The sequence below is a fragment of the Chiroxiphia lanceolata genome, chromosome 5, assembly GCF_009829145.1.
Source record: "Chiroxiphia lanceolata isolate bChiLan1 chromosome 5, bChiLan1.pri, whole genome shotgun sequence".
NCBI classification, from domain to species: Eukaryota; Metazoa; Chordata; class Aves; order Passeriformes; family Pipridae; genus Chiroxiphia; species Chiroxiphia lanceolata.
In genome coordinates, this window is record NC_045641.1 from 52,591,144 (window position 1) to 52,603,428 (window position 12,285).

General features: G+C 39.2%; 1 protein-coding gene across 12 annotated transcripts in view; it reads right to left on the reverse strand.

Moving 5' to 3' along the window:
- Positions 1-1,062: 1,062 nt before the first annotated feature.
- The window catches only part of NCF4 (neutrophil cytosolic factor 4), a 56,290-nt gene continuing 45,067 nt past the window's right edge, over positions 1,063-12,285 (reverse strand). For 9 of the 12 annotated variants that reach the window (XM_032689534.1, XM_032689537.1, XM_032689533.1 and 6 more), the window contains 10 exons: positions 9,795-9,879; positions 8,471-8,624; positions 8,101-8,171; positions 6,582-6,709; positions 5,540-5,597; positions 3,886-3,984; positions 3,017-3,147; positions 2,858-2,923; positions 1,860-2,081; positions 1,063-1,487 (listed from right to left, as the gene is read on the reverse strand). In XM_032689534.1, the coding sequence (XP_032545425.1) occupies positions 1,478-1,487; positions 1,860-2,081; positions 2,858-2,923; positions 3,017-3,147; positions 3,886-3,984; positions 5,540-5,597; positions 6,582-6,709; positions 8,101-8,171; positions 8,471-8,624 (939 nt within the window). In that variant the 5' untranslated portion in view covers positions 9,795-9,879 and the 3' untranslated portion in view covers positions 1,063-1,477. Of the gene's footprint in view, positions 1,488-1,859; positions 2,082-2,857; positions 2,924-3,016; positions 3,148-3,885; positions 3,985-5,539; positions 5,598-6,581; positions 6,710-8,100; positions 8,172-8,470; positions 8,625-9,794; positions 9,880-12,071; positions 12,279-12,285 lie in introns of those variants that run through there. The other 3 variants (XM_032689532.1, XM_032689531.1, XM_032689530.1) reach the window with 3 other exon arrangements.

Here is a 12,285-nt window from a genome sequence, read left to right on the forward strand (position 1 = left end):
TTTATTTCTGTAGCCCTTTAATTTGAGCAATATTTCTAAAAGCAAGTTTTACCTATTTCAACAACAATTAATAAGTGCTAGAGTACGTAGAAGAAACAAAAGAAAATTGATGAGAAGAGTTGATCTGAAGTTATCCTACGACCAAGGCAGCCATGGTCTTTTAATCCAACTTTAAAATTTAGGCCAGTAGCCTTCAATAATAAGATCTCTAGGAAAGTTAGGTAGCCATAAGGAAAACATACACTCACGTTTTTGCTCTGGGGGGTGAACTATGGAAGACTGAGCCCCCAGATAAAGAATACAACTGCTAGAGTCTGTCTATCCTGCGCTGATATATACTACACCTCCTCTAAATTCCTGGAGCATTGACCAAAACCACAGTTAGCTCAGTTACGCTCTCACCAGAACTGCAGCAATAAACAAGGAAAAAAAAGTATAATGTGAATAAGAGAAACATGCAGAGCAAGATGAAGAACATGAGAATATCTGAGGAAACTGTGTGTCAGGAGGTGTCTATATAAAACCTACAGACAAGAAGGGGAATATGTGACTTTGCTGGATGGGCAGAATTTACTTTGTACGGAGTATAAAGGCAGAGAGGAATTATCCTGCTCTGATTTTCAGAGGCCAGTATGTTTATGTTCTTCCCCCACCCTTAGAAAAGAGGTTTCTTGTTTCCCAATAGACATTTTCCCTCCCTCCCCTTCCTCTCTGAAAATGTTCCTCCGTTTTCAGACATACATGCTGCATTGCTGTTTACATCACAGGATCTAGCTGTAAGTGAAAATCTTCAGATGTCATTTGCTCTGTTAAACTCCAAGAACAGGTAACAAGTAATCCTGCACACCAGAAGCTTTGCAGACCATGCATGTCATTAGGTTTCAAACTTACAGTGTATTTTCTTATGTATCACAGCATGTAAGATCACTGACATTATCATTGCATATTGCTTCATTTCCTTTCTAAACTGTAATGTCTTTGAAGCAGGAAGTTACATTTTGTAATAGTTCAGTAAAATAATGTCAACCAAATCCCCCCCCCAAAAAAAACCCCACTTTTAAATAAAAATTGATAAACTCATATTTAACTTTATTTGTTGAAGAATCTGATACAGTAATTTCTTGTTAGTTCTCCTTTGAAACGAAGCGTCCGAAAGCAGAAGATAGACAGAGAATAAACTCTTGTTTGAATAGGCATCATGCATGTTTTCCCAGAATGCAGAAATAAGTAGTCTGTACAATTACAAAAAGGTCTATGAGGAACACCACAGGTGTACTAAGTTTGATTCAAAAAATTCAATATATTGGGCAATGGAAAGAAGAAAGCTAAGGTGGGCTGCAATTTCTTCACTGAAGTACAAAAAAGTTTTCTTAATCCTTCTAGAACAAACTCTGAATGCCTGGTCAGACAGACAGAAACATGACAGAAATAGTTATGCGCTGGCACACAATGTTCATATCAGCAAACGAAGAGAAAATTATGGCAATCTAGAAAAAAAGAAAAGTTTATGAAGGCATTCTGGACAAATAATTAGCTCTGGGAGTGAGTATAGAGATCAGAGCAGGTCTTGGGACTCCGGACATCTCTATTGCAGGCTAACACTGACTTGCTTTGTGAATATGGCCAGTGATTTTATTTCTCTATTCCTCACCTACTCTGGTTTCTATGTAGATGTCTCTATCGCAGAGGAGTGCTAAAAAGCTGTAGAAGCTAAGTACAGATTTTACATTGAAAGGTAACATATTACTAAAAATTACTCTTTTCAAGGTCACTTCAAAGCCATAATAAAGGAAACTGAAGAGAGGGATTATTAAAGGACTGTATAGCTACCTACTGGAATATATCTATCTAGCACTTACATTGTTCCTGTTTGAGTAGCATCTATTCCTGGACTAGTGTTGTAGACACCCAAGTCATCTTTGTGAGTGATGTGCAACCTCCAAGGAAAAAAGTGCTTCTCAGAGGGCCTTCTCCTGCTCTGAGATACCATGAGTTCAACATCCTCATCGGAGAGCAACCGGATCAGATCCCCGTCAAGGTCCCGATAATTCAAAGCAATGTCATCTTGGTCAAACTCCCTCCTGGTAGAAAAGGAATGAATTGATCCCCAGAAATCAAGGAATGCCTGGGAGGTGCTACATGATGAACAATATACTGACAATCTAATTAACTCTGCTAAAAGCCACACAAAGCCTTGCATGTGTTGGCATTCTTGATACAGCTAGTACTGGAAATTATACAGCCACATTCGTGCTGCGCTGGGTTTAAGCTAAGAAATCTATCAGAACCAAGAACCATTTCCAGTAACACCACACAAATGGTACAATTAATCTGTATGTTTGATAAAATTCCCATACAAAAAATGCTGACTGTAGTTACTACCCACTTTTGCCTACTTATAGTTGCTTTTTTCCTGAGGAGTGTAAGAGTATTAGCATGGGTGTTCTATTACTAATATTTGATGTTCTAAAGTGTTGATATTCAACACTAGATCAAGTTAGTTTAACAGTAGTTTAGCAGGTGTTAGAAGGTGAAGTCCTGCATCCTGAAGAAGTGTATTAGGCAAAAGATGTTTTCAAGGGGTCATTGCTCTGATCTTAGAACAAAAATGGAAACTTCTACACAGCATAAGTGAATCAGAAGTGTGGGTCATTCCATACTTATTGACAATTCCAGGAAGACAGGTGTTTGCACAGATTGCCCTGGGCCAAGTCAAAGTATAACTTCTTCAAGACGTTTAAAAGTATTTCACACCCAAAACCTGGTGATGACCAAGTAGAATGTGAAAAATCTAGGACTGGCATAAACTTGACAAATGTTTAAGTATTAAATATACAACTAACTGCTTGCATTGTACCTCATCAATTCCATGAGATCTTTGAATGATGGAATGCTGCTCAGATCCTCTTCCACTGAGATATCCCTGTAATCAGAACAAATCTATTCTTTACATATCATGAAAAGAGAATTATTGGTGTTTCTTCAGCAATAATATGGAACACTATTTTCTTATTACCTGATAGTGCTCACAGTCTCACTGTGGTAATAACAGCGGACTTTATTGACTGTGTCTTCCTGCTGTGGTAAATCTTTTATGATCTTCACAAAAGCACATGGGAAAATCCCAGTGGCATCATTAGCAGTTCCCTGGAATGATGGGAAATATTAGAATCAAGAAAACCACGCCATTTTGGCCACATGCATAAGTTCTGGAATTCAATTAATTTCCACAGAAACGACAATAAGAATTTTTCTGCTATAATCCAGAAAAGAAAGGCTATGGAAGTGACCTGATGGCATCCCTACAAAAAGATTATACAATTGCATAGTCAAATACCAGGCAGGAGAGTGAAACAGTGTGTAAAAAATGAAAGTCAGATGGTTAGCAAGGAAGGCTGTGGTGTTTGAGCAAGCAGAGATATCGTATCAGCAAACACGCAGTATGTTCTCCTCATCCTCTTTCAGAAGACTGCTGCATTACCCAAGTTCTCTCTAATCAGGCTGACGTGTGTTGTGGTATGAAGCATGAAGCATACAGCAACTCACCCTGAGGCAAGAAACCAATTAATCACTGAAATGGAGTTTCCATCTCCTTTCTGTGGCCTTTCTGTGTTCTAATCACTTCCAAAGAATTTAAGAACATTCCAGCAGAAAAAAGTGCAAATGAAAACTGAAGTCTGGAGGGCAGAAAATTTGGAATCTAAAAACCATCAAGGAACATCCAATTACAAATTTGGAATCAAGGATTTATTCTTGACAGTAAGACCTGATTATGGTAGAGTTTCTCCTTGAAAGGAGGAGACAGGTCACAAGGTTTAGGAGAACCCTTTCTACTCATATACGTCAAGGTATGCTAATAATTCAGTATTGCTCTTGCAGTCTTACCTCCAACCAGTCTTTATTTACTCTGCTGAGTAGGTAGATCAAGTCTCCCTTCTTGAAGCTGAGTTCCAGTTTATTGGTTCCAGGAAAATCAAACAGTGCCTATGGAAAGTAATAACATTGAATTTATTAATTCACAGAATTACAAAAGTAAATCTTTTTTTCTGTTCTGTACTTGAGGTGAAAGCATAAAGTAGCAAGATAGTGTGCATTTTGTCATCACAGACCTATTTCTGGGATACGGTCACATATATTTGACCACAGTCTGCAGTTCTCACAATTTCTTCTCCTACTCAGCACACACGAAAATGCTTTGAAGAAATAGTGAAAGCACTAGGATAAACATGGCCCTGAGAGAACTGCATGCTAGGATTCTTAAAGTGGCAGAACCTTGAGCACCAGAGAAATATACATAAGCTGAAAACACTTAAGAGCAAATAAGACAACAGAGCTGAAGGCAACTGACAGCTTGAAATCCTGAGAATTGAAGAGATATATTATTTCTGGTTGCAGCTTTACAACTTTTAGATTCGCTGTAAAATATCATAAAAAGCCTTAAAAAATTGCAGAACTGTTGTGTCCTAATTTAAGGGTAAGTAACTGTTGCTCTTACATCTAGCTTTCAGGTCTGTATGCTGAACTGAGAGATTTGGGGAAGCCTGGGAAATTGACACGTAGTTAAAATGGAACTTAGATGTCCTCTTCAGGGGGAAAAAAAAAAAGGAAGTGAGTACATGCTGCCATCCTAACAAACTGTTCTTGGATAATTAATGTTGCTGAGTTACAAAAATGCACATCTCCCCCATTGTCCTTAGAGAACATGATAGCAATTTAAACACTCTTAGAGGAGCAAAAACGAAAAGGTGTTCTCTGTTCTGTGTTGAGATAGTTCTTTCAGTCTTGTTAATGCCAAAGTTCTCCCAACAATAAAAAATAAAATACAATGGCTACTGTTGTGCTCATGTGTCTATTTAATAGCTCTTTCAAAAGCTTTTTTCACCTCTTGAAAAGTTTTGGTAGGTATAATTGATATTAATCAATTCATAGATAAAACCCAAGAGGTATGACTGTTCCAAGATCTGTCACTGTCAGTGTGAAAACCAAAACCAACAAACCTCAAAGCATTTGATGGCCTTTTTTAATCTTACATATCAAAGTTCCAGTAAGCAAGACGATGCTCAGACAAGTACTGGTTACAAAGCAGTCCCATGTGCTTAATACTGAGACAACATACCACAAAAGACAAGGGTATAGGCACTTTTCAGTAGAACACTTATGCTACAGAAAATACTGAGATGCCTCACCTGCAAAAGCTTTTAAACATATGCTGAAGTCAATGAAGCTGAAACTTGTGCTTGTTATAAATTTAATTTATGGTTATCACTATGCAAATATGCACCATTTGGCAGCAAGCTGTACATGTCTCGTTTTTGAATGTCCTGTCGTTCTGACTTCACAATGGACCTTCTTACTACTCAAGTGACGAGGAACAAAACACTTCTTTCCATCCTTTGTTTCACTCCCTGGTGTTAAAATCAATTGTTTTTCTCTGTTGATTTCACTTTCTTCCCCCAGGTTCTAATTGGAAAAGGCAACTTGATGGATGAGGTACCAAAGTTAATCTCCTATCCTGTGACAGGTTGTGCAGAGTACTCACCTCAGCCCGCGGAGCTGCTGTGCGGTCAAAAACAGGCACTTGATGTGAAATGCTTTTACTGCAAAGGAAGGGGACAGCAGGGAGATAAACATGCCTTTCTAGTCATAAAAAATGCTACACAATCAGTAATACAGTGTCTGCATTTTTACTATTTAAGAGGCAGGTAAGCCACAGACCACTGGAGAAACTGCATGAAAATTAATCTGTGTGCAGCACTGAAGTAAAAAAATATGGATGCAACAACATTGCCCTAGTTCCCTCAGTTTCAGTTCAGAGTAGCAGCAATCTAATGGTGTCTGCTGCTGAGAACAGATGGAATTTTCAACACAGTCAGTATCCTGGACTTCCACAGCACTGCTCAGCCCCCCTACTCTGCCTTCTGGGCATCTCTGTTTCTAGCATTTATGGCATTTAGTTCAAACTCTGTCATCATACACATATGCAATTTCTGCAGTGTTTGAGGTAAGTGAAAAGGAAGCGGGTCCATCTTTGCTATGCTGAAAGGAGAATTAATTTGTCTAAAGGGTAATGAAGTATGGTGTCTACTTAACAGTTCTCCAAAGGGATGTCAATGATGCTATGTAGGACAGGCCCCTGTTTAGACAAAGGACAGAAACAAATTAAATATTCAGTTTCATTTAGTGTCTGAACCAGATCTCACTGAATTCATTGCCAAAACTCACATTGACTTCAGTGGTGCAAGCCTATGTCATTAAGCTTGGCCTGTATATTCTGCACATTATAATAGAGATTACCATTAAAGAAATACAGGCAGATAGAACTGGACAGTATTTTTTAAAAGCAAGCTATAGTCTCCTTTTGGAATTTTCCTTTAATGCAAGTACCACATCAACTTTAAAAATCTGAGGTTACTGAAAAGAAGAAATGCTCTGTGTTCACTCCACCACAAAGATCCTCATATTGGGAATTCATGGATTCACATGGGAAACACAGTGGTGACCCTCATCTCTCTCTCTCCCCCCCAAAACTGGACAGCATCTTTTACATCAAGAAATGCTGAAAAAACATGTCAATCACTTACACTCGGCGTGTCCGAGGGCGAAGCCGTCTCAGTCTGTGAGGCACCTGCTCGCTATCGAAGGTTGAGTGGTAGAAGAACAGCCGTACATCTTCATCCATCAACACCCAAGCAGGGAGGCAAAGTAGGTTCTGTGCCAAGAGCAAGGAGGAAGCAGAGTGTAGCAGTGGGAGAGACCAATTCTCTATTTATTTACATGCAACAAATATGCCTCTCTGACCTACAGGATCACGAAGGATATTCATTACTGCCAGAAATCTCTCTCCTCTCCCTTCTCACTCAGCAGGACACAGCTGAACAGCTGACAGTTTCTCTTCTTTACTCCTGGAGTTGGCCAATGTATTGCTTCACTCTTTTTGTACCTGATTTACTGCAGGAGTAAATTGGTTTTTGTGTTTCCCTTCGGAACATGAATGACTGTGGAAAAAAGGTAATCTTAAATCATGTAAGCCTTGGCCAGTGCTTCAAGCTTTTAGTGATTTGAAGTCAGGTCTTCAGTTAACCTGCACACAAAGAATTTCTCTCCTTGATATTTACTGGATGCATCTTCACTGTAGAGCAGGTATAACCAGAAGCCCACCTGTCCTGATTCTGGCTGTGACAGAGCCAGTTTTCTTCTTAGTAGCTGGTACAGCACTGTGTGTTGGATTTAGCTTGAGAATGATGTTGGTAACACACTACTGTTTTAGTTGCTTCTAACTAGTGGCTTACTAAACCAAGGACTTTTTAGTTTCCATGCTCTGCTAGTGAGGAGCTACACAAGAAACCAGGAGGGATCATGGCCAGGACAGCTGATCCAAACTGGTCAAAGGGATATTCCATGCCATAGAATGCTCAGTATATAAACTGTAAGGAGTTGGCTTGGAGCCACTGGTCACTGCTCAGAGGACTGGCTGGGTATCAGTCAGCAAGTAGTGAGCAATTGTATTGTGCATCACCTGTTTGGTTTTATCTTTAGTTTTATTTCTCTCTGTCTTTTTCACTATCTCCCTTTAAATAACAATTATTAGGATTATATTTTACTTTATCTCAATTATTAAACTTTTCTTATCTCAACCCATGGGTTTCACCTTTTTCTGATTCTCCTCCCTATTCTGTTACAGGAGGGAGCAAGTGACTGCACAGTATTTAGTTGGTGGGCAAGGTTAAAACACAACCCACACACCATTCTCCCAGTCTTTTAGATGTACATACTAATTCTGTATTCATGCAGCACCTGGAGATTCACCATTTCCTCATACATCTCGGGTTGGGGGTTTTTTTTTGCTAAGGATATCTATCTGTACACAAAGGGAGTGAGTGAGCCTCTGTGAACAGTGTACTCCAGCAGATCCTACAGTCTGAACAATCTGGGGAAGAGGACTGCAGGTTGTACCATAGTGTGCACACTGTGTATTCAGAAAAATCAATACAGAGAGAAGCAGATACCTAGGATTGTAACAGTACTGTCTCTCTTAGCTGATTTCAAGGGGTAAATATCTGCAGTGCTCAGTGCATTCTCCACCTTAAAATTAGGTTTTACCTTCATGTAGACATTCAGGATAGGAATCCTGTTCTCAGCAATTTCCCTTTTGGCACCAACAAAAACTTTTCCTGGAAAATATAAAACCTGTGACAGTTATTGAAGAAAAAACAAAGGAGGTTGTCAGAGAAATTAAGCAATCAGGAGAAAATAGGATCTCCAAGAAAATACATATTTTCTAAAGCATTTTATGTTTCTAAATGAACTTTACCACAAGTGAAAGTACTGCCAATGGAACTTGACTTCTCTGGCATCTACAGCTGGGAACTAGTTCCTTGTCACAACTAGTTCCCTCAATGAACTCCTCTTTGGGACAGCCTGGGGCTGATAAAGCTGTTAATCATGGAAAGACTTGGTACTGACAGCTTACCTGGCAATACAGGGAGTGTGCAGGTGAATGGGCTATTATCACTCTCTGGCCCATATCTCTCCTCTAGTTTGGTGTGCAGGGCATAGAACTCACGATAGCGTCGGAAAATCAGGTATCTGCCACGACCTTTAAGCTTTACTTCAATGACAAACATCTGAAACAGAGAAGAGGGATTCAGGCTGATATTCATACTCATAAATGCTTACCAAATGAAAGTAAGGCAATAGGATCATAAGATCAGTGCTCCATTAGAGGGAATATTCTCTTAGGGGCAGAGTGGAAAGCAAGCTTTCAGTTAAGCATCTGCAGACTCAAGAACTAGAAAATAACATGTTAGGACCAGCGTTGCATATTTGTAGGTCCAGATTTCCCATGATGCATATCCCTGTGGCTGCTTTACTTTGTGTTATATAATCTTAAAAGGAAACATGAAATGACTAGATTCTACTTCATGCTTACACTCCTTCCCTCAGTGACAAACAAATCACATTAGGGAGGTAAATACAAATATTTTACAGTGAGATGCTTTGGACATCTAAGTCTATAGACAGGCATCTAAATGAATTGATTTTCAGAGTTGAAAGCATTCATACTTCTTTTTGACTTTAAGGTACACAATTTCAGAAATTATGGTCTGACTGCCTCCAACCAGTATTTTATTTCTTATCTCCTGACAAAATTGCTTTGCTCTAAAGAAACCTATGATTTCCATACACTGACCTTTGAGCCACATTGCAGCCAGATCCTTCAGAAAACATAAAGACAGAACAATCAAACATCACTACATTCCAGACTAAAACCTGCATACTGCAGTGGGAAGGGTTTATGAGCAAAGTCTCCAGCAGAATTCAGACTGAGCTGGTCATATTCAAAATCTTCAGAACCTTAGTGCTTTTCCCTACTATTCCCTTCTTGTGTGCTCTTTCATATTTTATTAATATGCTATCTTCTGTGGAGATGGGAGCATCCTAACTTGCCAGTACTAAGGAATAACGACTCTGCCCTTCTACCCTTCTTGAACTCCTTTACCACTCTCTTCAGCAAAGTACAGCACTCCAACAGGAAAAATTGGAGATTAGGTAAGAATTTAGAAAACAAGTGATGTTAGAGGATACCTCTGTCACATTTCACTCAGAAAATAAATTTTTAGACTAAATCTATGATAGACTATCTCCATTCTAGAAAAAACAAGCACTGAGAAGTTTTCCACATGGAACTATTCATGGCAAAAAGCAATTACACCGGATTAACTGCATTTTGCTTCCCACGACCAAACCAGTCACAGATGAAGGCATATAGGGATAGAATGAATCTCCCTTCTTACGAAGTAGTTTGTAAAGCCTTTCTTCTCCTCAATATCTGCAATGTTAGCTGAAACAGGTACATCATCTGGAAGCTGGTCAAAATCACTGTGAAGCAAGAACAAAAGATTTAGGTTACTCATACTGGTATTAGCCTTCAAGGTCTCTGTGCCATACAGAACAAAGGCAATATCACATTATCTACTATCAAAATCAAGAAGTTAGAAAATGCTGGTGTCTTTCTCTTCCTCTGGAGGTCTGATCTCAAGATTTCAAGTTTCTGTAAGTTCAGCAAAGTCGGTGACCACTGTGAGGATTCAACATGCCTGAAAACCACCCTTATCATTCCTAGGCTTTCTAGAGGAGCAGAACTACAAAAAAAAAACCGCTTGAGCTGCTAAGCTTTTCCTGCAAAATGTGATCAACTGTGGATGCATTCTTAATCCTTCCTACAGCATTTAGAAGACTTATAGTAATAACTCTGCAGCAGTATATCTTATTCTAAGGAGATCATTATATACCATGATTTATGCTGTTATTATTACTGCATTACTGTAGGGAAAAGGAAACAGTTCTGAGAAAAGAGCTTGTTGTGTTAGGTGCTGTAGAAACTGATAGCACAAAGCTAATTCCTAAAAACCTTACACTCCGTGTGCAAGATGCATACAATGTACCTTGTACATATAAGATAAGAAACAAAGGATAAGCACAAACAGAAAAAGAGCAAAGAAAGACAAACATAGTATTATTCTATATCATAACTAGTGGTGCCTGCACCAGCTGTCAAAATTTTATTACATTTTCTTGTAAACATCACAATAAAGCAAACTCTTAAAGAGGCTTTAAAAAAGAATGAGTAGGCTAGCAAATATTTACAGGGAGATCTCCCAGTCACAATAGATAAGATTCATCACAGAATCATAGAATACTCTGAGTTGGAAGGGACCCACAAGGGTCATTGAATCCAGCTCTTAAGCCCGTACGGGGATCGAACCCGTGACCTTGGCATTAACCTTCACAGCAGACAACCTGAAGTAAGAGCAAAGACACTTGTTTGGAAACATCAAAAATGTGTGAAGGAACATATGATAGTAGGCAGGGTTAGAAAAACCTTTGCAGATCTTAGAAAGTATTGGATTTGAAGCAAAAGAGAAGGAAGGATCCTCGCAGAAACACCTAAAGAGCAGCCATATGAGGGAAACAACTGAGCTGTAGGCAGCTTAGGCCTTGAATTTGAGCAGTTATGAGATTGTAAAGGAATGTAAACACTGAAGATGAAAAAACAGAAAAGGAAGAAGAACTGCAGTAAATAACAGGTGTTGTTTTGAGAGTTGCCAGCACGTGAAGGAATGCTGACCACCTATTAGAAAAGGAGCTTAGGCACGTGAACAAGAACACTTAACCAATGAGATATGGTATATTTGCGCGTGGACAGAAGGAAAAGACTATAAAACTAAGCCTTCCATAAATAAAGTGCTCGCTGCCTGTCAACTGACTGAGTGTGTGTTTTTGTGGCCGCTGCAGCCATATTACTACAAAGTCATATTACTTGTCTATAATGCCCACACAACATAACAGCAAGGATTGGCAGGTGCTTTTTTGTCTGTGACCTTCTCCCTGGTACAACAGCTCTGACAAGCAGAAGACAAATTCACCTTTGCTTCAGTCTTATAATTCAGTGTTGTTAGAGGGGTATTTATATTAACACCTAAGTAAAAAGCATCAGGAATGAGGAAAAAAGGGTAACAAATTAGGTAGAGAGAAACTTTTAAAAGGATCATCTAAGAAATTCCAAGCTGACATAATGTTAAATATTCCGATAATACAAAAAAAAAAGCTGTCAGTTCTCTCTGTTTATCCTGCCAGGAGAATATCCCAAGCAGGTGTTTCCATTTGAAAGGATGAAGTAATGATGCAAGGTCTTCAATAGTTTGCTGTTTGAGGAGAATGCCATGAATCACCACCACCCACAACACAGTAAATACTATCCCTTACTGTGAAGAGGGATGTGGTTATGGAGATATAATTAGTCATATCACAAACCCCAGTAAAAGGGAAACTGTTTGTAGCTATAAAGAGGACAATTACCCATTATGGCCTAGGTGCTGACTATTCCTCACAAAAAGAAGAAAGTCCACTCCAACCTAAGAAATGGACTGCTCCACGCTGACCAGCCTAATAGTGTGGAAGCTAGAATAACAAGAAAAATCACCAAAGATGCTTGCATCCAAATTAAACAAACAGATCACAGCAGTTACATGAGGCTTGTGGGGGAGCAGGAGGAGGGAGAGACACGCTACCTCTTTTCTCGCAGCTGTCGGGGAAGAGACATGGCTTCAGCTTCTTGAATCCAGGTGGCTAAGCTCTACTCCTCTGCTTCTTGGACAATCCCTGGTTGAATAGGATGAACAAAGTCAAATTCTTCCTGTGTGAAATAAGACTCCTTTGCAAGGCCTCAGAGATCTTTTTTTAATGTTTCAGAGTCAGACGATTTCTCCTGTATCTCCCCACCCC